A 27,023-nucleotide genomic window follows, 5' to 3' on the forward strand; every position below is an offset into this window, starting at 1 on the left:
TGAGGGCTGTCCGGGGAGGGTGGGGGGTGTCTGGAAGGAGAGGCTGCCTCTGTAGGCATTGCGCAGGCAGGGAAACAGCAGTGCCTGCGATGGGGCAGGACAGGCTCCTGTGCTGTTGGACGTGTCTTCCGGATTGGGGTGGGTGGGTGGGTGTGGATGTGTCTGCCCCCCAGGTGGGGGGGGGGGGGAACCAGTCAGCTAATTAAGGGGCCACTTGGAGGTAGTAATAACTGCCCTGAGAAGAGAAGACACGGCGATGTGAGTGGGTGATTAAGATGACTTTTACTCTGAATCTGATGGTTCAGGAGGCGGTGCAGACACAGGGGAAGAACATTCCAGACGCCCAGAGGAGCAGGCAGATTGGAGCCCCCACCTGTGGCAGCAAGGTGAGCAAGGAGGAGCTTGGGGAGGTGGGCGGGGGTCCGACGGCTCCGGATGACGTGGGCCCTGGCCTCAAGGGCAGGGCTGGGGTCCTCGCGGCTGTGTCCGTGTTGCCGCTAAGCTAGATCCAGCCCTCTCCTTTTGTGGTCCCCCCCCCCCCCCCCCCACAGCCGTAAAGAGCCGCCACCTTCTCTTCGCTTCGCGACTGCTGCGGGAAAAAGCTGGCCACCGGTGCCCGGGGGGAGGGGGGGGGAGGGGGGGGCTGGGCTTCCCTGGCAACCCCTGCCAGGGCTAGAGGTTTCAGGCCACGCGGTTCCCCCAGAGCCTTGATGTCTTTATCGGGACCTTTGTAGTCACATTTATAAACTCTTGCTCCAAAATGGAACCTTTATTTTTAGCTTGCCCAGATGGCAGGCTCCGAGACCTGGTGCCTGTGGCTTTCTGTGAAGCTTCAAAGCTGTGTGGGCCTGTGAGACTCACTTTCGAACTCATTCTGCAGCCATGTGACTGGCTCCTTGTCTTCCATTCGCTTCGCCTTTTCTCCTCCGCCACTGAGGGTGACTGTGAAGGGCAAGGAGGGGCTGCGCCCGTTCTACCTGGCGGAAGGAGGCCGAGGGGTGTGGGAGCGAATACACGGGCATCGGGGCTGGGAGCGGTTCGCCGCAAGGCCTCTCTGGTTGCAACAGAGGCAGGCTCTGGTGGACGAAGGCCACGAAGGAACACGCTGGGAGGGTTCTGGGTGGCCCAGAGCCAAGGGAGGAAGCGTTTAGCAGGAGGGCCTGGGAAGGACGGGGCCCAGGGCAGCTGTGCTCCCTTGGTGAGGCCTCACCGTCTTCAGGATGATTTGTCATCGGTAACAGAGACGATCGTCTTTTCCGTACTTACCTCGTGGATCCTTGAGAGCCTTAAAGCAGATGCCACGTGTAATGAATGAAGCTCTAAGCTGCGGGCCTTTATCAAGTCTTTGGGAAAGGCGGCCTTTGATCCCTAGGTCCTGGTTTCCCTGATCCCAGTCGAGGGCAGCAAGGTAAACAGGTTACTTCTGAATTGGATCTTCTCCCTCTGTCACACCCCTGAGGCGGTTCAGCTGGAAGGAGCCCCCACCTTGCCCAGCCTCCTGGACCCCCGGCCCTGCACAGTTGACTTTGGAGGGGCAGAAAGTGACGGACCCTGACACCAGCAGCCGTTCTCGGGGCGCCTGATGGGGGTTCTCTTTCCTACAGAGGGACTTCACCATGGAGGTTTTATGGCAAATCCTGGGTGGGCCTTCACTGTGGACCTTGGCAAGACTTGGCTTCCTCATCTGTAAAATGGGGCTATTTGTTTCTACCACAGGGCTGTTAGACCCTCAGTGAGGGCAGTGGTCTGGATGGTGCCTGGCACACAGGCACCCGGTAGATGTACTGTTATTTCCAGCTGCCTCTTGCGACCGTGCAGGGAAATAAACTGATGTCTGTCTTTTGCTGTGGTCACCTCCCTGGCAGTTCAGAGGCTGTGCTCTCCTCCTGCCCTCTGGGCTCTGGGGTTTGCAGAACACATTTAAGTCGCGTAAGCCCCTTGGCAAGAAAGACCGCGAGTGGGCGGTGGCAGGAAGGCTTGATGGCTAAGGGGCACAGGACAGGTGTGCCGCCACCGGAGACGGCTGAGATCAGCTGTCTTCGCGCTCACACCTGCTCACCTGGCCGGCCTGAAGGCCAGCCCGCGGTTTGTCTGATCCCCATCTCCTGTGGGGCCCGGGGCCCGGCTGCCTGTCGGTCTTGCCTGGTGGCCGTGGCTGGTGCTGTGGAGCACCCCTTTGGCTCTGGACACGTGCACGCTTCCAGCAGAGGCAGCGGCAGCGGCATGCGGAACGGGGACCCCTAAGAAACCCTGCCGTGTCTCCCAAACCGCCCCTTTCAGATTGTCAGGTGATCGGCTACATTTGTGGCCTGCAGTGAAGAAGTTTGGATCTCTAGTTGACTTTGGCCTGGTACGCAGTGGCACTGGTGAGAGTCTCGCGAGATAAACAGGCACAGCCCGTGTAGGTCCTTGCTCCCTCCAGACGCGTGTTTGCAGAGAGCCCAGAGATGTGGCGAGGGACGCAGCACGTGGCGTATCCCTGCCTCCGGGCTGGCTGAGCCATCCCCCGCTTGCACCGTGGCCCTGTGGGTGGAGCGGTGGGCCCCGACGTGCTCCCTGCACCCCGGACAACTTGTGAGATGACAAGGGCTGCTCACATGACCTTCAGCACGAGAAGTGTGGCAGCGTTGGGCCAGAATTTGTGTATTTCCTCTCATTTTTCTTTTACAAGAAAATCGGACTGTGTGCTGCTGCTTCGTTGACTTGTAAACATTGGAAAGAGTGCTGGGATGGGTGGCCTCCGCCACTAAAAGCAAATATTTTGTTCATTTTTTTACAAACTCTGCAAACAGTCAACACCGCTGATTTCGACAAGCCACCGACAAGGGCTGCCAGGGGCCAGGTGGCAGCGGGGGCAGCAGGCGGGGGCCCAGGACTCCTGCCCGCGCGCCCCTCTCGCCCACGGGGCCTCTCAGACACGCTCTGTTTTAAGTGAACAAAAATAGTGGAAGTAAGAGCAGAGAGCACTTTCAATGGAAAATTAACTGATAACACAATCTTATTTCAATTTTCTTTTTATTTTTAAATTTAAACGACTGTGTGTGTGGCACAGTCTTAGGATGAAGGCTCCAGAACCATGTCTAGGTCTTCTCAACATTTCATTTCTCGAATCGTTTTTTACTTTACGTTGTGCATTGATACGGGCTTCTCAGTTCAGAAAACAAGGCACTATAACTATTTTATCAGCTACATTAATACAGTGAAGATAGATTTATCCTTTCATTAAATATACAGCATTTGAATACAATATGGTTTTTATGCAGATCAGGTTCAAAACACCCAAGGCACACACTTGATTTTTTTCCTGTTTTTTTTTGTTTTTTGTTTTTGTTTTCTGTATTTATTTGAAGGCTCATATTAAAGTCTCAGAATTGCTATAAACAGAGAGTTCCAGAGTAGAAGCAATGGACAGTGCTTGTCATCTTAAACACAAAACGGTAAAGACTGTGGAATGGAGAAACATGGTACAGGAACAGTAAAGAAAGAAAATCACTGATACAGTGCGGCTCGGAAACTGAAGTGGTCAGGTCTGCTGGAGTCGGAGGGTCGCATCTGGAAACTCCCCGAGTCCCCCCCGGGAGCACGGCTGCCCCGGGGCAGCGGGGACTGTGCTCCCCCGGGTGCCGTGGGGCTTCCAACCACCCGGTGTCTACACGGAGAGCTACAGGTGTGGACAGACACTCCAGTGCCCTGCTTGTTAAAACGCCTCAAATAAAGTACGAGGGAAGGAAAAACGCTTCGAATTTTCCCCCCCCCTCAAGACAAACTGATTACATTAACCTAGAGGAGGTCTGGAAGAAACCACTGGAGGTGATGGGGGTGGTTAAGGTCTGGGAGAGACCACCAGACAGCGAGGCAGGGGGCCTAGGGGAGAGGACACTCCGAGAGATCTGAGGCTTAGAATTTTTCGTGAGCACAGAAACATAGTGGCCGCTGTGCAGATGGAGAATGTGCCCAAACAGTAGAAAGTGTCCAAGAACCAGAGACCTCAGGTTTTCACTGACGAGGCCAAAGAAGAGGTTAGGTGTTGAAAACCTACTTCCCTACAGGCAAAGAGATAGCCCGTGTCTCCCCGGCTCAGCTCTTTGCCAAAGGACCCGAATCCTCTTGCCTCGAGGCTTGGGGCCCGCCGGCTTAGCACAACATGGCTGGCTTCGTGGGAACGACAGAGGCCGCCTGGTGCTGTGGCCCCAGAGCCTGGTGGGGGGAAGACCAGCAGGTGGGGGCATCGGGGTCTGTGCTTCAAGGAGAGCTGTGACTCCGGCTCCCCCTCGGCCCCACCCCTACTGCCGTCCCAAACCAGAGAGGACGGCCGGGCCTCGTCTGGGCTCTTGGAGCTCACAGACGTGCACGCCGACACGCACTTGGCTCTGAAGTCAGGCGTGTCTCCGTCTGCGTCACGAGAGCGCTTTAAGGAAGCAGAACCACGGCAGGTGAGCTGCTGGAAGGAAGGTTCTTACTCTTGGACGAAACCTAGTACCTGCTCAGTTGCACGGAGATAGAGTGGCGGTGTTGTCCTACCTGCGTGAGATCGCAAGCTGGCAACTTGTCCACTCAGACAGCTACACTGTGTGTAATCAGAGCCACAACCTTAGTGCAATCGTATATTTATTTCTCTTACAGTCATTTTGGTTGCCATACAAGAGATCGAAGGATCGGGAGGAAGTGCAGATTACAGGAGCTCGTTTTTTGTTTCGTTTTTTTTTTTCTTTTTCAAAATAAAGTTTAAAAGGAATAAAAGCACAAAAGTAACAGCAACACAGAGAATGCGAACACAAGTTACACAAACCGTAGTGTGAAACATATTAGTTTCTAAAAAACAACAAAAAAAAAATCGGTTAATGGGAAAAAATCCATGTTTGTGGCCCACACACGAAGTCATCGCCAGATCACCTGGGTAATGCTTGCTTGTTCGGTAACCCAGAAAAAAAAAAAAATCACCATTTTACTAACTAAGGTACCACAGATAACCCACTTTGTGATATGTAGAGTTCAGCAAATCAACAGTCACAATGAGTCATTTTATATTCTATGAATTAACTTAAAATGTGCACAGACACCCTGGAGAAGGTATCTTGGCAGGTGTACATAATTTACATCTGGAGAAATTTTGGTTTTGTATACACAATGTTACAGAGACGAGGCATGTAAATGCAATTTATTTAAATTACAGTAGGTAAGAAAAGTTGATCTGAAAACCCGGGATAGTATTCACATGATCCTTATATGAGCAGTTTGACGTTTGTCCCGCCATGGAAGAGGGCCTGGTCCTAACGTGTCCGAGGGGGGCAGGGGAAGAGCATTGGGCAGCGAGTTAAGTGAGGAACTATTGCTTTCTGGAGCAAAACCATTGACTAGGGCTCGAGATGGATTGGTCTTGGCAACACGTGTTATTCTCGGTCAGCGCAGGTTCTGCGGGCTCCTGTGACTTTTCTCTAATAAGACAAGGCAGAAACGGATGACTGCTCAGCTCTCGGTTTCCCCTTGCAGTCTGCTCGCTTCTGGTTAGTTGCCCGTGGCTTGAAGTCTAAGAAAGGGAGTGGCAGCCACCCTCACCGCCCGGCCGCCAGGGCCCAGTGGCTCTACAGCCACCGGTGGCCACCCAGCAGCGCCTTTCCCTCACTCGCACCTCGCCCCGGCGTGTCGCCTGGCACTGGCCACGGAGGTGATGCCAGCAGTAGGTAGAAGAAAGAAGGGCCACGGTGAGGCGGTGTACTGACTGAATTTGGCAATCTCACCAAATGGAAGACGAATAATGGCCAAACCACCACCTTTACACTTTGTGAACGAGCAGGCGGCCTCAGCAGGCCACCCACGGCGTCCTGGCGCACCCCACGACGGAGAGACGGCAAGGGCACGGGTGGGGGGGTGGGGGGGGGAGAAGAAGCGCCTTCACGTTCAACTGACTTCAAGTAGGGGTGGGGCGTGCAGGTCCAGTCTGACTGCAGAGGGGTTTGGAGCGGAGGAAGGGCCGGAACTCAGTTTCCAATTCGGGGGCACGTGGCTGGAAAAACTGTGCGTGTGTGTCTGTGTGTGTGTGTGGGTGGGGGGGGGTGCATGTTTGTTTTTGGAGAAACCGCTGCATCGTGAATTGTAACCACTTCTGAAGAAATAATTGTCCTTCGATGACGAAGTTCTAGCAAAGATAGAAAATATAACACAGCTCTGCTGGTTCAGATGCATCCAAATAAGGTTGATTTAAAAAGGTCATACTTTTATAATTCCACAGAAATAGTATTATTAAATCACAAAAGTTTTTTTTTTTCTTTAACTTTCTAGCACTGAAGTGGCACAAAGGCTGCCTAGTAGACCAGCCACTTTTTTTTTTCTTAAAATATTGTGCTTATAAACTATCTGTACAACTATTTAAACTTGCAGTAAAGAAAGAGATTTTAAATTGCTAAATTTTACGTGTTCATTCTAGAGCTGTTCGAGACCTAATCAGACACTTGATTGTGAGCGTAAAGAAAAGAAAGGAAAAAAAAAATACCATGTTTTTATAATTAGAGATGGGCTAGGCTAGTTCTGAAATCATAATAAAAGCCAAAACCTGCTGTTCGAGTTTCTTCCAAGTGTGGGAGAATGTGCCGGAAGCCTGGCTGGATGTCCGGTGACCCCCGTGCAGGTGGTGACCTCCCTTGGAAATTGGAGGTATTGTCACAGGGGAGGGGACTCCAGGGGAGAGAATGGGTGCGACTCGAGAAAACCTCGCGCGACAGGGGCCTGCCTGGTGCAGCCCGGGAAACCTCCCTGTCTTTCCTTTCTTCATGTGTCTGCTCCCGCCCTCAGCCTGCAGCCCACTGCGTGTTCCGGACCCTGGGTCCTGCGTGGACGGACGCCTCAGCCGCCAGGTTCTCGAAAAGCCTGTCGTACCGGCCAGACTGGTGGGGTTCCCTGGCCTCAGAGAGCAGAGGGGCGGTCTCGGCAGAGGTGCTTGCCCTTGGCCGGGCTCAGAACAGAGGTCACTGTGCCCCACCCGGCACCCGGGAAGATGCCGTCTCCCCCACAGCAGCACGTGCCGGCCATCAGCCTTGTGTCTCCCCCTCCACGTGGTAAAGTGGACGCTCACCTGCTCTGATCTTTGCAGAACAAGACACGCTTTCCATTTTAAAAACGTGCGAAAGGCAGAGAATCCCCTTGTCACCGCGCCGGGGACGCCCTTCCCCGCTCTTCCCCTAGAAGAGACCCGGGCGGCCGCGCACGGCTGGCTCCCGGGGCCGGGCCTCCCCTCCTGCTTGGAATCGTGACTTTGTGCTTTGACTAACTCCACGTGACATCTGTCTGACCACTTTGGAATTATGCTAATAGATTTGCAGAAAGAAAGAAGGAAAGCTAAGCAAAGCCGGGCACGATCCCATCGGACTCCCCACCGCGGCCAGGAACTTCCTGGCCGGAGAACCACGGATGCACATCGCGGGAGGAGGCGGGGTAAAGAATCCAAAGGAAAAAAAACAGACTCTCTACCTTTGGGGCCCAGCGAGGGGCACCGGAGAGACAGGCCTGGGGTGGCTTACCGCAAGCCAGGTGCAGGAAAGAAAGGAGCAAGTGAGCATGGAGTGTCCTCCCGGAGGCCGCGAACTGAGGCGGGCCGGGGGTGGGGGCGGGAGCTGCCCGGAAAGCAGAGGAGGGAGGTCTCGGGAGGTATCTGGAGCGCACCGGTGTCTGCCTGCGAGAGCCGGGCTCCCGCGCTAAACCGGCGGGGGCGTCCCTGGGACCTGGCAAAGGGAGGTCACCTGCACGCCGCGAGGCAGGCCGTGACTCTCTTTCCGTGGTGGCAGGACTCCCTCCCCTTGTCCCCCGCTGCACAGAAACAGCCCGTGAAGCCCCCGTGCAGAGTGGGGGAGCCGCCAGGCTTTCGCTCAGCCACACCCGGACACACTCGGCGTTTCTTTGGGTACCGGGAGACGAACCCGTGGAATGGGGTTGGCGCTCACAGACCGTGCTTGGCCGCCCGCGTATTTCAGTAGAAGCCCATCTCTACTTATAACAAGGAGTCTGTGAAGGTAAAGGAGCAGCCACCCTTATCTGTCCAGCAGCTGTTTCAGAGCCCTTTCTATGTTCATTCTGTGCCCGACCCGAGTCACCCCAAGGTCGATTAGGTCTTCCTTCTGAAGGTTTGGTAGGTGACTGCCATCAATCTCGTTGTCCATGAAGGTCTCTTTATGCTCACCCAAGTTGAGACTTTCCAGCCAGTCCGCCACGTCTGGTTTAGTCCACAGGTGCACAGGCTTAGTCGTGAAAGGCTTATTTGAGATTGGCTGTTGCAGTATGGAGGGGGACGGCGATCTGCTTCGTCCCGCTGGGTTCAAGCCAAACAGGTCCCCGGCCGGGGGCTGGCTTGGAAGGCTAAAGACCTCTGAGAGCGTGGGGGAGGGGACGGCAGCGGCGGCGGGCGGGGGGGCGGGCAGAATCTCCTTGTTCATCTCCGTTGGCGAGACCACGGGGCTCGGGGCGCGCCTCGTTCCTGAGGTCCTGCTCTCAAAGTCTGTGGGCCGGCTCTGCAGGGTGATGGGCTGCGAGGTCCCCGGGCGAACCGTGAAGGTGACCGTTGTGCTCCGTGTACCTGAGACGGTGCTCATGACCTCTGGGCTTCTGAAACGGCAACGAGAGACAAGAGCGTCACAAGCCGGGTCGCGGCGCGGGGCCTGCGGGCCGCAGGTCGCCGAGAAGGCGGCGGGAGACATGCTGAGGGCAGGTGCACTGGCAAGTGAGCGGACGACGCGCCACGCCAGGACCGGGGCAGGGAGGAAGGGGGCAGGAGGCAGAGTTCTGAGAGGACACCACAGCACACACACCGAGGCCGCCCACCCACCTGGCCCTGCGCGGGGGCGGGGGGGGGCGGTGCGCCTGTGCCGCGGGAGCAGCAAGGGCCAGACGAGGATGGCCACTGAGGCGCTTTTAAGGGCTCCCTCGAAGACCTGAGGTCGGGGCCTGAACGAGGTCCTGCTCCCTGGGTGCGATGTGTCTGGGGACATCACAGGTAGATCGCCAGCGGGAGGCAAGGACGTCTTTTGCCTCCATTCGGGCAGGTAGAAGGTAGAGCGCCCTTCGGGGGAGACTCTCTCTCCCAGCTGCCTGTCAGGCCTTCAGCCTTTCGGCCTGAAGGGACAAGGGCGGGGAAGGGCCCCTGCAGGCTGGCCCTGCTGCAGTGAGTGGGCAGCCCCACACCTAGCTTGGGGGCACTTGGGGTTTGAGGAAACCGTCCACGGACCCTGAGAGCAAGCAAGGAGCGATTTGCCAAGACGCAACCTGTACTGGGCCCGAGCGCTGTGACTTTGCCCAGCGTCGGCAGGGCCATTTTGTTGCGGGATGGGGTGGTTCGCTCGGCGGTCTCGGCCCCGCGTGAAGCCAGCGTGAGAGGCTCGCTGGTGGTGTGTCTGATGCTTGGCAAAGAAGCAGCGATCTGAAATGAACCCCACTGTCCCGAGTGGCAGCGGGAGTCCCCCCCCCCCCCCTGCCCTTCCTGTTGTGGCAGGTGCAGTCCAGGGGCCGGGCCGGGGACAGCCTCATCTTTGAGGTTCCGCCTGCACTGGCCCTGAGGGGGTGACGAGGCTGCATCGTGCTACCAGAGGAGGCTCTGGTCTGTGTGCTCGCCTGTACAGAGGGGCCTTATTAGGTGCAGCCCCTCACTGGCCCTGGCCGGGGCCCGCAGCAGGCCGTCCGGCCCCCGGGCTCCGGTTCACCCTCTTCCCTGCTGCCCCCAAACTGAAGGCATATCCGTGCCGCTGCCCGGGGACAGCTAAAGCCCCTGGAGAGGCGGCGAGAGCAGCTGTGGGTTTCTTGCCTTTTGGGCTCATTCACGGGAGTGTGGATGGACCACCCGCCCCCTTCCGGAAAGATCCCGGCCAAACACCAGTGGGTGCGCGTTGTGAGCCTTTGTCTCCGTGTGTGAGCTGGGGTCCCCTCCCTCCCAGCCGGCGAGAGCAGGGGCCTGCTCGGGAGCGCGGGGAGAGTGGCACAGGTGCTAACGTGGTGGGCGGTGAAAACAGACAAGGACAGGGATGGGGGGGCCTCTATGAAGGGAGGGGTGAGCTGGGCACGCGGCCCGCTCTGCCTGCTCTCTGCCTCAGCTTTCCTTTTGCTGCTGTTTGTTTTCTCTGCCACTGATAGAGTTGGGTATAACCACCAGTCGGCTGCCTCGAGGCCTCTAAGCCTCGTGGCACTTCCCCACTCGGTGGCAGCCGTTGTGGCTTTAAGCACGGAACGCTGGAGCAGCAGTTGTCGAGGGAACCCCCCCCCCCCGCCCCATCCACAGGCAGCTTCCTGGGGGTCAGGCGCCCCGGGTGGGGTCTGTTAACCCGGTCGAGAAGCCCCGGGGGCTGTGGGTGCTGGTTATACCGGAGGGTAAAGACCACCCATGTGCTACTGCCAGGCTGGGCTACTCAGCATCAAGGGGGAGGAGCCCTGCTGGCGTCCGGCCCCCCACGCGGGGAGAGGGAACCGGCACCTCCCGTATCTAGATCCGGGTTCCCGAGGGAGGGGTCGGCTGTGGACGCAGCAAAGATTTAAGGAGAAGCCTGCAGATTCTGGTGCCCGAGCAGGTTGGAGAGAGCCCACTCCGGTGCCAGCCTGGGCCGCGGCTACCGCCGTGGGGTGCTCTTTAGCGCGGCCTCTCTGCCTGCCCCCCGGTGGTAGGGCACAGTGGCAGGGCCCATCTGTTGGGGGGAAGACCCGTTCGTTCTGCTGCGATAACAGCAATTAAGCCAAGATGGTGGAGATGAAATCACGAGTCAACGCAAGGCTGCTCCATCCAGAGGCGAGCCGAGTTGGTAACTCGGGCCAAGGACCTTTGCGGGAGGACAGCCGTGCCGTGGAGAGTGGGCGAGCCTCCCACAAGAGCCCCCTTGCTCGGGCACTGCCTCGCGGCAACAGTCCCGGGGTGCCTTCTCCCAAGGTGACGTGGCGTGGCGACGGCACCCAGGACCCCGGCTCCGGGCGGCCCCAGCACAGCGGTACGGTGTGGGAGTCGGTCCCCAAGCCGGGGCCCCATGGCCAGGGCGTGGGGGCGTCTCTGAGCAGAGGCCGCTGGTCGGCACCGCTCGCCCACTGCAAGTATCCCAACCGTCCTCACTTAGCTGGGAGTGTTCATTTTCGAAGGAAAGCTCGCGGGCGGCTGCGTCTGGCGTCAGAGGCAAAGAGGAGGTTCCGCCACACGCGGGTGGGCAGCAGGGAGGGACAGCAGCACACCCCAGAGGTCAAGGCAGTTTCGCGGGCGGCACTTACTTCTGCTCAGCACGACCCTCTTCTGTTAACACCCATCACGAGAGCACGTGAAAATGACAGAATGGAATGGCTTGAGACAACACTGCAAAATTAATTAAAATTAAAACAGAGCAGCTTCTTTCAACAGACGAAACGAAAGCAGTGGGACGGACACTGGCCGAGAATCTACTGATGCTCGTCCTTTGTGGCCAAGGAGGCAGGCCGAGTGGGCGGTCCACACGGCAGCCCAGAGCGGAGGATGCACACGGGCCTTGCTTTCGTGGTTACAATGGGAAATTCACGACCCTGCCTTCTGTGGCTTGGGAGCACGTAAGTACAGAGAAGACCGTCGTCAGGGAAAGCCTGTCAAGAAAGAGACAACACGGGGGACGCCTGGGTGGCTCAGGCGGTCGAGCCTCTGACTCTCGGTTTGGGCTCAGGTCACGACCTCCTGGTTCATGAGTTCGAGCCCCAAGTTGGGCTCCGCGCCGGCAGCGTGAAGGCCGAATCAACGTGCCCTGTGCGGGAGGGCGCCCCTTGGGTTCCCGTGCTTTGCTGCAAATCTACACGGTAGGAGATGAGAGCCCGGCGGCTAACGATGGGGGGACATCAGATCTGGCCACGTGTCTGGGGCCGGCCCCCGACCCCTGCGGGATATCGCCCCGGAAAGAGTAACCGGGAGAGTCGGAGAGGCAGAGTGAAGGCCGGCCCTGGGCTGGCCCATCCTGCCCTCCTTCTCGGTAGCCCTGTTACTCTCGGTTCCCCACGCTAACAGTATTCACAGGATCCTCCTGGTTGCAGAGATCATTACGTTGCTAAGCAACTGCTGGGTTCCCGGGTGGAACACACAGGAATCTGTTGCCCTCATTTGGAACACAGACACACACACGCGCGCGCACACACACGCGCACACACACACACACTCCCTTGGATCAGCACTCTCTATGCCGCCTTTTAGATCAAATCCACATGGAAGCGGAATTAAAGCAAGAACTGAGAGCTAACCAGGGACATACACAGAGACGTGCTGTTATGCCATCAGTCAGTACCGGGTGCCTGGGATGGGGGAAGGCAAAGTCAAGTGGCTTTTTCACTGTGTTTACAAATTCCGTCTCGCTCCGGAACAATCACCACTGAACGTGGGCCAGAGGCCGCTCAGTGACGATGGCTCGGCGTGTTTGCTGTCCGCGCTGGAGCTGTCTGCACAGCGTTTCGACAGGTGGGGCGTTACAGACACACGGGGGATGGGGAGGAGAACCAAGTCAGGACCAAGCCTGCCCGAGGTCCGAGCGCTGCCATCGGTGTCTCTCCCCGACTCCACGCCTGGGGCCTGTTGCTGCCTCTGATGCCCAGAACTCACAGCCACCCCGGGCCCTGAGCACCCCGAGGGCCCCAGTCTGTCTGCATCCGCCGGGCTCTGGCCCACAGTCAGTGTGCAGTGTCGTTGCTGTGTGGATGGCGGGTGGAGACAGTTAAGCTTGTTTCCTGATCGGCGTGTTAAGTGACATGACCGAGGTTACAAGAGCCGGACCGGGTGCATGAGCGGGTGCCTTGGGTCCTCCCGCCGGAACATTCACGTCCAAGCAGGTCAAGAAGGAACCCAGGTTTCAGGGAGAAGCATTCACCCCCTGACGCATTCCCGCGGACTGATCCGAACGTCCAGACTGGAAAGAGAGACCCTAAGGACCAGACTTGCAACGGGAGGTCGCGTGAGCAAGGGGCAGCCCGCAGCCGGGCCGGGAGAACCCTCTTGGAACACGGTCTACGAGAAAACACACCGAAAGCAAATTTCGCGAGCCCCTGTAAGTAGCACTCGCCTAATTATCTGCACCGACATCCCCTTAACACTTCAATGTTTTTTATTTATTTTTTTTGGGACCCCTTAACACTTCAGTCGGGGGCCACGAGATGATAAAGCCGGCCTGACGGCACTGAGGTTATGAAAATGCCATTAAGCAGCTTCTGTTACTGAGCCAGGTTTGAAGTCTGTGCTCTGGGACCAGCTGGGCACAGATCATTTTTTAACAACCCAAATTGATTTATTTTAAAACCAGGAGGCTCTCAGGACCAATATTGCAGAGTTGCCGTAGAGCCGGAGGCAGGGGCCAGGCGAGGGCTGACACGGGGGCGGCCACGTGGGGGCCTCGGAAGGGCAGCCAGGAGCTTGAGGGCCGCTTTCCCGAGGACTGGGCCCTGCTCACACCTCCAGGCAGCCTGTACCCCCACCCCCGGGGCCTCCAGGGGATGACTTTCCTCCCCCACAAGCCCATCTGTGTCTGGGCGGCGGGGAGGGCCGGGCCCACGTTACCGCTGGGCCCGCCGAGAAAGGTAGGTGATCCGGAGGGGCCTGGGGACCCAGCTGATGCCAGGCCCTCCGGACAGGAGCCAGACGGGGATCCCCACCAGCTTGTGCCGTCCTTGTTCCTCCCGGCACACACAGGGTCACAGTGAGACTGACTTTCTGGGGCCATGGGGGTGCTGGGCAAAGAGCAGCGTGCGTATCTCGCTTTGGAGACGATGTCTGGGGCGCCACAGCGTGTAAGTCAGGCCAACGGAGCTGTTCCGCGTTCCTGAGGCCCTCGGCCTTCGAATCTACCCCGTCGTCTGCAGAGCGCAGCACCGCTGGCCTTGGCACGTGGACCCTGAAGCAGCTTGCTGAAGGGTACCTGTGCCACCACGAGAGCCGCCTGGCTGCCGGTAATCTTCATGACACGGAGATGAGGTCAGGCTAAGCCTGGAGCAAGCCCGGGATGGCCGCCGTGGCTCGGAACGCAGTTCCGCCACCCCCCACGGCCTGCCAGCCCTCTCCGGGGGCCTCAGTTTCTTCGGTGTGGAGAGCGCTTTCTGGCCTCTGGGCTTTGTGCTCGCATCCCCCGTGCCTGGGACGTTCCGCTCCCGGTTTTCCACACAGCTGGCTCCTTTTCGTATTTCAGGTCCTTCAAAGGTCCCTTCCTCAAGGACGGTCACCTCCTTCCTGCCCATGCGCACTCCGACTCGACTCGTGAATATACTTTCATTCCTTTGTGGCACTTGCTGTGCTCTGGGTTTGTCTCATCACTTACTGTCCGTTTTCCCCCTCGCGAGCGCAGCTCCCCAGAGGAGAGACCTGGAACGTCGTCTGGTTCGGGGGTGGGTCCCAAGGCTCAGGAGAGACGATCACTAACCTTGTGTCTGCTGCCCAGTGTCCCAGGGCCTGGGCCCCTGCGGGTGTGGACCCCTCCTGCTCCGCTCGGCCCTCCGGCCTGGCACTGGTTCCTACCACACTGCAGCCCGGGGACTCCCGGCCAGTGACGCTTCCGGGCCCAAGGATGGTGTCCCGTCGCTTCCCAGCTCTGCCCTGGGGGAGCCTGCCCTCTCCACGCCACCTCCGGCAAAACGTCAGGCACTCCCCAGCGGGGAGAACACCGCTCGTGGGGACCCTCCAGCGCGGTGGAGGGAGGGTGGCCGGGCCGGCACCCTGACTCTGAGCTTCCCGGGAGCGGCCGGGGCTCTGCCGCGTCCTCACCCGCTCCCCGCCTTTTGATCTAGGTTGACACTCTCTTCAGAGTGGAGGCTGCTTCCTGGAAAAGTCAGCCTGGGGGGTCGAAGGCGCCCTTTCCCCTGAACTGCCTGCCTGGCGGGGTGTTTCCAGGTGGTCCGAGGACGCGCCTCCCACGATAGTACGCGGGAAGGCTGCCTGCTCACCTTCTTACCAGGTATTCGTAATCAGACACCCCCAGACCCGCGTCGTCTCCGATCTCAGGGAACGGACACACGTGTCCCCCGTGAGCGAGGGCCTGTCGCTCTCGTCGCCCCTGTCCCACCCTGGGCTCTGGTGAGAAGTGAGGGTCTCACTGCACTTGTTAAGAAGGACCCGAGGGGGCAGGTGACCCCAAAGGGGTGAGCTCCAAAACTCGGCCCTCTCTCGGGAGACCACACCGTTTCTGTGGGGATGTGATTCGCGCACACGGCCGCCCCTCTTGTCTGCCTAGAAAAACCTTTCCCTGTCCTCAGGAGGACGCCCTTCATCGCGGGCCCGGGCCTCACGCCGCCAGGGCCGTGCCGGCGGGAGCCTCGAGATGCATTTAGACGTGGCAGGGAGCGTCCCGGTGGGTGAGTTTGCAGGCTGTGTCTGCTCCCCAGACGGGCAAATACCCAAGTCTGACAACCAAGGCAAGACCCAGCAGGGGAGAGGCCTGCCCCGGGGACAGACCCGCAAGCGAGGGGGCAGCCTGGCCTCCCCTCCCGTCCCCTGCCCAGCAGCTGTCACCAGCCTCACCCTTGTCAGCAGCCCACATCCACTTAGGGCTTTGCCTGGTGAGGCCGTGGGATCAGCAAAGCCTCGGTAGCCGGCAGAATGCCCAGTTTAGTGCCCAAAGGCAATGACTTTCCTCTCCGTCCTTGGGCCTCGGGGCCATCGGCTGCCACCGACGTCAGTGCCAGCCTCGGCCGAGAGCAGAGGATAGGATGCCAGCTGCGGGTGCTCATCGGTGCCGGAGGCCGTCTGGTGACCAGCAGAGAGCTGCCTTGGGTGTGCGGCTGGGCTCGGGCGAGCCACCCTCGGCGAACTCAGCCCCGCCGGCAGGTTGGCCGGCCGCGCCTTCCTCCCAGGCTGTTCTCTGGCTCCTCCAAGGGCGCAGGAGTCGGACCCTGAGACGCCCCCTGGGTCGGAGGTCGGGCTCTCTGCCTTCCGGTGGAATACCCTGGCCAGGCGCTCCCCCTCTCGGCCTCCGGTTTGCTCCTGTGCTCACCGGGCAGAAGCTCAGGCCCCGCAGAGCACGGGGCCCGGCATTTGGTGAGGCCTCAGTAGGTGCCGGCTGATGTTCGCGTTGTGAGTGAATTGGGTTATAAATAGCAGAACGGACCGGGGGCGGCTGTCCTTGGCTCCTGAGCACCGCTTGGAGGCGGTCCTGCAGCAGCTCTCCAGAAATCCGGCGGGTTCCGCCGGGTGACGTGTGCCCCGAGGCCCCTCCCCGCTAGGGGAGCGCAGGCGGGGAAGCCCTGGGGAGGCGCAGCTCGACGCCCGCTGTCCCCGACCCCCGGGGGGCTCACCCGGTTGGGGAAGGCACGGAGGAGGCCCCTGGACCGGGGAGGGGAGCCTCGGCAGCCTGAGCCCTGGACTCCTCCCTCGGGACTCTCCCGTGCTCAGACGTGGCTAAGGAGGCGAAGCGCCAGGCGGAGACCTCAGCCCGAGTCCCCACTCGGCCTCCCGCCGCGCACGGGGACCTGCCACTCGGCGTCTCGGTCACTCTTCCTGGAGAATGGGTACAGTCCCTACCTGCCCCCCTGCTCCCCAGTGTCCTCAAGATGCTTCGCTCACATGCCAGCACCCGGTACGGTGTGAAACACGAGGACAAAGCATCCGAATACTTGTGCTCTCACGTCAGGTAGCGATGAAGAGCTGTACTGTCACCTAAGGAGAAGGGGCAAAACCGACCGCTTTTAAGTCTTTTAGGACTTTCGAGTTTATAACATTTGAAGTTGTATGTAGCCGTCTGCCAGAAATGGGGTCTTCCGCGGACTCTGTCTTCAACTGGCGGTACTGTTTGAACCTCACAGTTGGTGGTGGATTCTCTATGCAAAGACAGCGTGTTACCGTGCTGCTTCTTTCTACCACGGCCGGCCAATCGGTGTTTCTCCCGGGTGTAACGCGAGCCACGTGAGAAGTTGATTTACGTCCATACGGAAAGACAGCTGGGGAAACTGTGGCTCTTGGCCCCGCACGTGCAGGCCCAACCACGGTGTGGTGTTGCTGGTTAACGGCCCAAGACGTGTGAGTCAAGCGCCTGTCCAACGGGAGTACGGAGAAGACGGGTTAGTCAAAGCGTCAACACCTAGGCGCCGACGTCAGCGGAGGCCAGCAAACAACGGGCTCCCGGGACAGCGGGGGGAGCGCCCGGCACCCCCAGGGTCTGGGCAGAGGCTCCACGCAGAGAGCCAGCGGCCCGCTCTAGGGTGTGGCGTGCCTGGGCAGAGCCTCACAAGCGGCCCCTCACATTCTACCCCCAGCCGCGACGGCAGCACCTCGAACTCTGCGTCAGACTGTGACTGGCTACCCCGTGGGCAACCGGCCGCCTCCTTCCGTGACGCCTGCCAGCCGGGATGGGAAGGGCCGGCAGGGGGCTGCCATTTCCCTCCGAGTTGACTAGCGAAGCCACAGCCTGGCACCTCCCCAGCCCTCCGGCCGGTCGGCGACGGGAGGAGGCGAGAAGGATCCGCGCACGCTTCACCACACACGCGCACGTGTGCGCGCCCCGACCCGCTCACCCTCCATGGGCACTGTTACTCCCCTGCCACCAGCTTGGTGGAGCTCACCCGTTTTGGCTTCTGCGAGGCTCCAGAATGGCCTTACGGGGCGGGGGGAGGGGTGGGGGTCCCGGCAAGGATCTGGAGAACACGGAACCACAGGGAGCAGCGCTCCTCTTTGGAAGCCAGGGCAGGGATGGTCTGCCGTGGCTGGCTGCCTTCTATCACAGGTCTTTACGCGGGAGAGCCACGTCCTGCCAGCGTGGATGCGGTCCACACTCGGCTGTGCCGGCGTCCAGGAGAGGAGGGGAAAGGGACGCAAGCGTTGGGTAACAGGTGTGGCCCGCGCGTGTCCGCTCCGGCTGCTCCCCAAGGGCACTTCCTGGCCAGCACTGACTGGGCGAGATGGGAAGGCCGGCAGGGGGCAGTCTCTAAGCCGACTGTGGGACTTACCTGGGAGCGAGGCTGGCGGGCTTGGTGCCCGTGGGCGAATCCAGTGCTTCCCCCGGCTTGGCCGATTTCTCTCGGTTCATTTGCTGTAGGATTGAGTTCAATTCGCTGATCACGTTTGCCTTCGGGCCCGAGCGAATCGGGCTTCTGACCTCCGAGACGTCACCCCACAGCTTGGAGGTCCTCGGCGGCGTCACCTTCGCGGCCCCAGGCTGGGCGCTGCCCGGCGGGGGCGGGGGCGCCGGGGGAGGGATGACGAAGCTGTCCACGTCTTCTTCCACCAGCGCGTCCTGGTAAAGCGCGTTGCTTTTGGGAATGATGGGCTTGACTTTTGGCTTCGGAGGCACCGGGGGCTTGTCCACCGTAAACGCCTGCCCGTCCGCATAGACCGTGCAGGTGTCCACGTTGTCCCCGCCCTCGGACGACAGCGTGGACATGCTGGACACCGTGGACACGGTGCTGGTCGTCTCGAGGTGGTGGTCGCTGCTGCTCCGGCTGTCCACCTCCTCGATCCCAGAGTCCGTCACGGCGTCAAAGTTCTCGGGGGGTGGCAGGAACGAGGCGGGCAGGCAGTTGGAGAGGCCGGCCGGCTTCTTACCGTCCGCACAGTTGGCCGGCTGGCTGGGGTTCGACGGAGGGGGCTGGGAGGCGTCGTGTTTCTTCTGCTTGACCAAGTCCGTGAGGGCGGGGACGGAAGCGATGCGGTCATCGGGGATATCAAAACTATTTGCAAATTCCAGGGGGGGAGGCAATGGCTCTGTAAAAATAAAATCCTCGTCCAAATCCACGGATGCCAGAGGGGGAGGAGGGATGCGGAATGGCAAGATCACCGCCTCTTCCACGGAGCCCGCCGCCACGATGGTCCTGCCGGGCGCGGCGGCGGCGGCGGGCTCGGGGCTGGCGGAGATCTGTAAAGCACCTTCGGTTTCGGGAGCGCCTTCTGGCACCTCGGACAGCGGGCTGTCTGGCTTGGCCTCCGCGTCGGCCTTCTCTTCCTCTTCCTCCAGCAGGCGGTCGGTCTTGGTGGCGTCCACGGTGTGGACCATCAGCAGGCCGGCCGACCTCTGCTGGGACGTGTCCACGATGTTGATGAGCATGTTCTTCTTGTCCTCGCTCTTCCGGTCCTTGCCCAGCTCGGTCTCGTACTTGTTCTCCGTCTCCTGCCGCCTCAGGGGCCCCCGTGTGTTCTGCCTGGTGACGGGAGGGAAGCCTGCTTCCACGCTGGGCCGCATTTTGGTATCGATGTAGAGGGGTTTGTGGAGGTCGGCCTTGGGGGCCTCCCCCTTGGAGCCTTGCTGCGACTCCTTCATGGCTCGGTCCCTTGCAGAGAGCGCCAGGGCCAGCGGGGAGCTGGGGTCCAACAGCCGCCCCGTGAGCGGGTGGACGTAGTTCTCGGGGCCGGCCGCGCTGCCGCCCTTGGGGGGCACCGCGGGGCCGCCGTCGGGGCCCTTGGCTTTGGATGTGGAATTGAGCGGCCTGCCGGCCTCCCCCTGAGCTGCGGCCTCGCCTCCGCCCGCGAAATGGTTCTCGGGCTCCCTGGGCGCCGCCCCCGGCGCGGGCAGCGACAGCGGCTCGGCGCCACCCTCCTCGCCGAAGTCGGCCTCCTCGGGGAAGTTGGAGGAGCGCACGCGGGGGGCGGGCGGCCCCAGACCCACGTCCTCGTCCCCCAGGTCCGTGGACAGGAAGGCCGGGGAGTTCCTCCTGGCCTCCAGCCGCTTCTCCCGGTCGCGGACGGCCCCGGCGATGGCGGCGGCGAAGGGGCTGCTGGCGGTCAGGCTGTCGTCGGGCCGCAGCTGGCCCGGCTGCTCGGAGGCCTGGGGCTCGATCTCGGTGCTGCTGCCCTGGCTGCTCTTCCCGCTGCTGCTGGTGGAGGGCTCCTTCACGATGATGGTGGGGATCGGAATGGAGCACGTCTTCTCGGGGCTGTCCTCCACGTTGGACTGCTTCACCAGCATGCCCTTCCGCCGGGCGGGCTTGGCGGGCACGTACACGGCCTTGCTCGCCACCCTGCCGACCTCCGAGTACGGGTTTTCGGGCATCTGGCCCCGCTTGCTGCGGAGGTTGGCCTGGGCGGCGGCGCTGCGGCTGTAGAGGTCCTCGGAGTCCAGGGAGTAGCGGTCCAGCTCTCTCCTGTAGTACAAGCCCTTGTCCCTCATCACCGTGGCCACTGTGTCCGAGCGGGCCGCGGGGGGCACCTTGGCGGCGGCGTTCTGATTGAACGCCGGCTTGATGGTCCCGTAGACTCTCGGGGTCGGGGACTTGGGGCAGTTGTAGGCGGTGGGGGAAGGGGGCGGCGGGGACGGGGGCACGGACTGCGGCGGGGGAGGGATGTCCTCCGAGGTGTCGGGCATGGACAGGCTTCTGGTGAACTTCAGCATCGGAGGGGCCAGAAACTGACGCTCTTCCTCCGTTATTCCTGCAAAAGGAGAAGGCAGACTCAGCTTTAGACCGTGACGGCAGCCCCCCACCAAGCCCCTAGGCCGGTGCGCTGCCCTACGTCTTGCACACTCACAGTGGAGCACTTGTTCACAGAGCACAGCACAGGCCACAACGCCAGGAGCTTACGGGGCCCGTCCGAGCCCCCCGCAAGGAAAAGAAAGGGAAAGGGAAAGGAAGGAAAAAGGGAAAGGCACTGGGAGGCACGGAGTGCGTGCTGTTGAGATGTTCCGCTTGTGGTGCCCGGAGCAGAGGTGTGAGCGACGCGTGGGGCCGCGGCGGGGCACCCGGGGCAGCCAGCCGCATGTGTGTGCGCGCACGTGTGTGCGGGCGAGCGTCGGGACTGGGCTGGATCGGGACGCATCTGTCCTTTCGGGCCTGGCCCGGGCCCGGGGCGTGGGGTCTGGGGGCCGACACCGTCACGCTGCCTGTGGGAGATGACGTGCCGTGGCTGGTGCTGCGGCCGAGGGACGATAGAGCCGGCCTCACCCCCGTGACAGGGACCCGTTTTGTTGCCTGACTTCTCTGGGCCACCCAAGTTGCTTGAGGGTATTGGTGCTCCCGGGCCATCAGGGACACACGGCCACGGGGGGTGGGAGCCCAGACTCCTCCTTAGCCCAAGCCAGGAGCAGCTTCCTGAGCAGACCCTGGGCCACTGGCCCCAGGAGCCCGTCCGGGTCCCGCCTAAGACCCTCTGGGCCGGGGGGGGGGGGGGGGGGTTTCCCAGCATCACGATTAAGTGGGGTCGACATTCAGCTGACTTGGCACAAAGTCAGGTCACGTCATAGGCAGGACCCCACCTGACGAAGCAGCGGATGATGTCGGGTGTGAAAGTGCTGAGGGGCCCGGCATGGCGATGGCCCCAGTTCTGTGTGTGGGCCGGCTGGGCCAGGCTTTCCAGACCCTCTTTCCAACGGTCCGAGGTATCGAAACATCAACAGAATGCACTCGAGGAGACGGAAGCGAGACACAGACACAGACACCGACAGATGGGAGGCACTGGGGTCTCACTCGGGGGGGGGGGGGGGGGGGGGCATGCGGGTTGCTCAAGGAGGTAACAAAATGGATTACTTCAAATCAAAAAACTTGTAGGACAAACTACGGTAACTTATTCCAATGAAAATCTCCGTTCAATAAGGGTATTCCCAATTTAACGTACTCCTGTGGGAGGGCGTTTTGGCATCGAACAGACGGATTTCTAAAAGGCCTTCTCGACCAGTCGCTAACACGTGGGTCGCCCGACAACTTTCCCAAGGAGTCGTAATTTAAGAATACGCCTTAAGGAGTAAGTATAGGGGTTACATTCAGATTACAGATTCGGAAGCGTAAGGTTCACTAACCTGATAGAAAGATTCTGCTGTCTGACAGGAGGAAATGAATTGTTATTAAGCAGTAACAGAGCCAGCGCACAAAGTGGCGTCTACGCTACTCTGCGGTGGCCCTGAGCTCTTGGGGAGGGCGGGTTTGAGGAGCAGCGGACTGGGAGCCACCTCATGCTAGTGACCGAGGAGCCAGGCCTCCAATAACAGGAGGCGCTTCCAGAAATCACCCGCAGCGTCCCCGAGGGCCGGCCTGGGGCCGCCGGGTCCAGCCGGGTCCGGCAGTGGCCCAGCTCCTCTGAGGCTTTACACGGTACAGACAGCGTCGGGTTATCGCACAGGGGGCTGTCCGGCAGGGTCACGTTCGCCATGCCCGGAAGTGCCCGTAGGTATCGCTGGGGCATTAACAAGAAGGCACGCGGCTTTCCACGACACGCAGTACGTTGAGTTTGTCGGCGTTCTAGAACGTGGCCCAACCACCCTTAGAAGTGTGTCCGCTGAGCTCACCCGCTTGAAACGTGGCAGGGACCGGGCGGTTCGGGGGACGTGGGGATCGCGTTGAGCGGGCGACCACCTCCACCTGCCACTCTGGTCCCCGCAGGGCAGTGGTGGGGGGGCTTCCTAGGCTGCCCTGGGCCACCCTCCGCCTCCCTCCTGGCGCGTGCCCTGTCACCCCGCTGGCATTAGCACGGCCTGCGAGGCTGGATGTCGTTTCCAGCAGGTAGAAAAGTTTGAGTCTGTGTGGGGGTCTAAAGGGCCCCCCGGTGGGTGGGCCCCAGGGGGCAGCTCTGCCTGGGGGACTCTGAGGGCTTCTCTGAGAGCCAGGGGGCAACCTCTGTGGGGGGAGGCCATGCTTCTTACCTATTGATTTCTGCCTTCGCATCGTACCTCGGGGGAGGCCCAGAAACGGGCCTTTCGGGCTCCCAGGAACAGTGGGCGTCATGACGGCGATCCCCTGTCGTTCGTACACGGACTGCAAACCAGAGACCCCGGAGTGAGACGAGCCCCGACCAGCCCCACCCAGGGCATCCGGGCCCGGAGGGTGACACGGAAGCACCTGTGCCCACCTGTCACATGGCTTCCCGTGCTGCCCCCCCAGGAGCAAGCCGTGTCCAGCCGAGGCCGGCAAGACATACCAGCCTCAGGGAGCCGGAAGAGGCTCTTGCTGGGCACTCCCCACCCCCCCGCGGCTCCTGGCCTCTAAATGCCAGGGTGCCCCGTGGAGCCGTGGACTGGCCGACACGTCTACCGGCAGACGCTCGGTAGGAAAGCGCGCACAGCGGGTGGGCAGTGCAGGAGTCTCCGGTTCCCTCCTCCACGGGATGGGTCAGGAACACCGACTCACGGCACGGGACAGGGTGAGCCAGGTAGGGGGGGTGGGTGAGCAAGCGCAAGGACTGCCCTGGAGCCCCGAGGCCAGTGGCGCCGGCACGGACCTGCGGCAGGTGGGCTGGCCCCAGGGGAGCTTAGCTTCCCTCGTGCACTTGGGAAACGGATTCCCCGTGCAGCCGCCGCCCAACCCGCCGCTTCCTCGTCTCTAACGCTGGGCTTGCTGGCCGCCCCCCGGTCGGCGGCACCGGAGGCGGCTGAGCCCGGTGGAAACGTGAGCGTCAGCCCGTTGGCATCCTGTGCTCAGGGCCCCAGGCTGTCTTCCTAGAGCACCGTCTGCCTGGGGCCCGAGGCCGGGCCAGACAGCGTCTGGGCCACGTGGGGCTTAAGATGTGGTGAGAGGCCACAAACAAGGCGGGCAGTGAGGATGGGGAGACGGGGCTGGGGCTGGGGGCTGACCCCGCAGTGGGGCGGCCCAGAGCTTGTGGGATTACCACCCCCCCCCCGCCCCAGCCCCAGGGTTCTGGCGGGGATGGGGGTCCCACACCAGCAGGTGGGTCTGTTCTAACGTGCATTACACCAGGCTGGCCTGTGCAACGGGCGACGTTTCCAGGTGTTACCGTAGGTGTGAGCTGTCACTGCAGGGACGGCCCGCCCGCCTCCCCGGGGCACGGCCACTCACGTTCATGTCGGAGACGGATGGGAAGCACCGGCTGGTGGGCCGCTGCTTGATGGTGGCTACCCTGGACTCCACGGCCACGTTATCAGCAGTGCGGGATGGCTTGGAGGCTGGGACAATCTCGTCGGGCTTATCTGCAACGTGAACATGACGGTGGGAACGGGCGTCAGTGACCGGAGCCCCTGAAACACCACGGGGGGCTGGCTTCTGACAAGGTGCCCTCCGCACGTGAACAGCCACTCAACTGCTCCGGCCTCCAAACCATGCAAGCGGGCGCTCGTCACCGCGGTGTGGGTCACGCATGCGTCTCTGCCACATGCACTCGCAGCGACGCCAAGTCCATTCCCAAGCCCTCACCCCGGGCAGGCGCACGCGGACAAGACTCTCAGTGACACAGCCTCGGCCCCTGAGGCCTGCAACTCCCTGAAAGCCAAGTCTTCACCGGAGCCGCTTTGTTTTCGCTGCTGGACGTACTCTTGGCCGTGCCAACTAAACCAGGGTTTGGGATCGTTTCCTCTTTAAAAGCTCAGAGGCATACGTAGGTGCTTTGCCACAGGTTGCGGCTGCCGGGCTGTAAGGCCCTCGCGCCCGGGGCTAGAGGTGGCGGGCACAGTCAGGTGGCCGTCGGGATTCCCAGCCGCCAAGCCCGTGCTGCGTGGGGGACACCCAATTTCCCAACAGGACAACATTCTTACTTCTTGGTGAAAAAGAGAGTCAAGGGTTAGTGATGTGTAATTCTTACAGATTAAAAACTTTTTACTATTTAAGTGTAAAACATCATTACAACTTTGGAAAACGTGAAAACTCCAGCGGGGCCTAGGATCGCCCACACGCCCTCGCTTCACCTGTAGGATGTCTGAGACCCCGCGGGGCCTTGGGGCCCGCCCTCCCGGAAAGACTACGGCCCAGGTGGCACAAAGCCAGTGTGAGGCGGTGCCTGATGGGAATATCCCATTTGGGGCCTCGTGAGGCCCGGCACCGTCCTTGCCCCCCATCCCCCAGGACGCGCAGGCCTGGACGTGTGGTCACGTGGACATTCCGTCCGCAGGCCCGAGGCCTTCTCCCAGCAACCCCGATCTTTCCGGGGTCTGGCGACTCCCCTCGAAGTGCCTGCTGTCACGAAGAGACTCCCAGGCCCCTGGAGTCTCGCCCAGACCCAGAGCTGTCAGGCCAGGGTGTGAGGCTTGGGGCGTCTGCTCGTTCCCACCGGGCAGGACAGCCACTTGGAACAACAGGGGCTTCCCAAGAGGAGCTAGTCCCCTGGAAAAGCCCCCCCAGAGCCACCCACACCAGGGTCCCCATAGAGGAACTGCAAAAGGGAGGAGGTGTGTGGGGTGGGGGAGGGCCGGGGGGCCGGGCAGGCAAGCAGCCACCAGGGCCACCCCAGCCTCACAGACCACCCAGCAGGTGGGCCTCTGACATCTGTGACTAACTGCTCACAAGACTCCCGGGTCCAGACCTGTGTCCTGGACTGGGGGTGAGCAAACTAGGGCCCTTGGGCCAGATCCTGACTGCCAGCAGGCAGACACTCCCCCTGCGTGCAGCGATTACGTTTTTGTTTTTTTTAAATGTTTATCTTTGAGAGAGACAGAGACAGAATGCGAGTGGGTTGGGTTAGGGTCAGAGAGAGGGAGACACAGAATCCGAAGCAGGCTCCAGGCTCCGAGCTGTCGGCACAGAGCCCGACGCGGGGCTCGAACCCACAGACCGTGACATCATGACCTGAGCCAAAGTCAGATGCCTAACCGACTGAGTCACCCAGGCGCCCCTGAGATTACATTTTTAAGAGGCTGTTAAAAGGAGGGGAAGGAGAATGTGCCACAGAGAGCCCGTGGCCTGCAAGGCCAAAACCCTCACCGTCTGGAAAATACCTGCCCCCTGGCCCGGACCCTGTCCCAGTTTACCTGCCCGGGAGCCCCGGGCGCAGAGGGTTCTGGCCGAGCGGCATTGAGAAGGCCCTTCCCCCCGACATGCGCATTCACGTCTCTCCCTCGTGAAGAGAAGACCCACTCCCTCCCTGTGTCCTGCCCTGAGGTCCGGACTGGTCGGGCAAGGGCACGTCCTCCTCGTCATGCGTGCTAGGGAGCATCAGCCCCTTAGGGAGTTGGTCAGAGACACTTCTGTCTCTGGGCCACTAGCAGCCACGGTCACCGTGTCCCCAGCCCGCCTTCCTCCTCACGGCCCACGGAGCTGTCCTGTCCTCAGCCGTGCTTAGGGCCCCGGGAGGCGCCACTCACCCCCACCCGGCCACCAGCTGCCGCTCCTTCCCTTTGCTGCCGGGTCCCCGTCCCTGCCGCTGTGCTGTGCACACCCCACGGTCCCGGAAAGCTGCTTCCTCTGGGGAGCCGTCCCACCTCCGATCTGGGCCGGGATTCCTTCGGAGGCTGGGGTTTAACCTGTTTCTGTGCCGGACCCCCACCCCGCCCCTCCGGCCGGGCCTCGCTCCCTTGACTGTGGCGCGGGGTCCCCTCACGGACGTGCTCAGGTGGCGCTTGGCTGGCCTCCTTGGTCTTCGTGGCCTGTCCCTGGAAGCTGGGCCCCTGGCGCTGGCTGTCGGCTCGTTTCAGCTTGAGCTGCGGGGAGTCGGGTGTCCTCGGGGCTGGGGGCCCGTCCTCGGGCTCGGGCCGTCCTTCCAGGTCCGGCCTTGGTCGCAAGGGCATGCCACTCAGCGGGGCTCTGCCGGGCCTCCGGGACGTGGAGGGGGTGCCACCGAGCCACAGAAAGAGCGACTGGAGGCCAACACTCATCCCGTGGGAGGCACCGTACGGGGCGGGGGCCCCGGGGCAGGATGCTCTCCTGTGACGCAGAGCTAACCAGCAGCACCTTCGACGGTCTCCTGGTTCGAGCCGTTTCTTTGGTTTTAACCCCCTTGCTCCAAGCGGATGGGCGGTTCACCCTAATTTCCCAGCAGGCCGAGGGGCTGCTGCCCGGTATCCGAGTACCGCCTGGACTCTCGTCACGAGTCAGAATGAGCAGGGAGCCCTCTGTGACCTTGGAGCCCCAGGGCACGTGGCAGGCACCCCAAAAATGCACCTTCAGTCACGGGCGGGCACAGGTGAGGCAAAGACCCCGTGTCGGGAGCAGTGGTCCCTGGTGGCAGTCCCAAGCACCTCCTCTCCTTTCTGGCCGTCGGGGAGGGGAACGGTCCCGATCTGCGATGTTGAAGGTCACGCGGCTAAAAACCCGTGACCAGGCGAGCCGGTGGGTGGGAGCTGGGCCTCGCACCGGGGTCTGCCGGCCTCCGCATCCCCACCCCACCCTGGGCCAGGGGTCCCGAGCCCTGAAGGGCGGTGGGCATCGGGACGGTCTGCCCGCTCCAGCCGGCTGAGAAGTCAGGGCACTGTCCACGCCAGTCGCCCCGTGCTGAGAGGGGCGGGTCTGGG

General features: G+C 61.3%; 1 protein-coding gene across 14 annotated transcripts in view; it reads right to left on the bottom strand.

Moving 5' to 3' along the window:
- Positions 1-4,591: 4,591 nt before the first annotated feature.
- The window catches only part of SHANK2 (SH3 and multiple ankyrin repeat domains 2), a 469,884-nt gene continuing 447,452 nt past the window's right edge, over positions 4,592-27,023 (bottom strand). For 9 of the 14 annotated variants that reach the window (XM_040465727.1, XM_040465726.1, XM_040465725.1 and 6 more), the window contains 5 exons: positions 23,644-23,774; positions 22,494-22,605; positions 21,654-21,674; positions 17,881-20,293; positions 4,592-8,592 (listed from right to left, as the gene is read on the bottom strand). In XM_040465727.1, coding sequence (XP_040321661.1) covers positions 8,022-8,592; positions 17,881-20,293; positions 21,654-21,674; positions 22,494-22,605; positions 23,644-23,774 — 3,248 coding nt within the window. In that variant the 3' untranslated portion in view covers positions 4,592-8,021. Of the gene's footprint in view, positions 8,593-11,223; positions 11,306-17,880; positions 20,294-21,653; positions 21,675-22,493; positions 22,606-23,643; positions 23,775-27,023 lie in introns of all 14 variants that reach the window. The other 5 variants (XM_040465731.1, XM_040465730.1, XM_040465721.1 and 2 more) reach the window with 5 other exon arrangements.

Source organism: Herpailurus yagouaroundi, unplaced genomic scaffold (assembly GCF_014898765.1).
Source record: "Herpailurus yagouaroundi ecotype Mexico unplaced genomic scaffold, PumYag 569, whole genome shotgun sequence".
NCBI classification, from domain to species: Eukaryota; Metazoa; Chordata; class Mammalia; order Carnivora; family Felidae; genus Herpailurus; species Herpailurus yagouaroundi.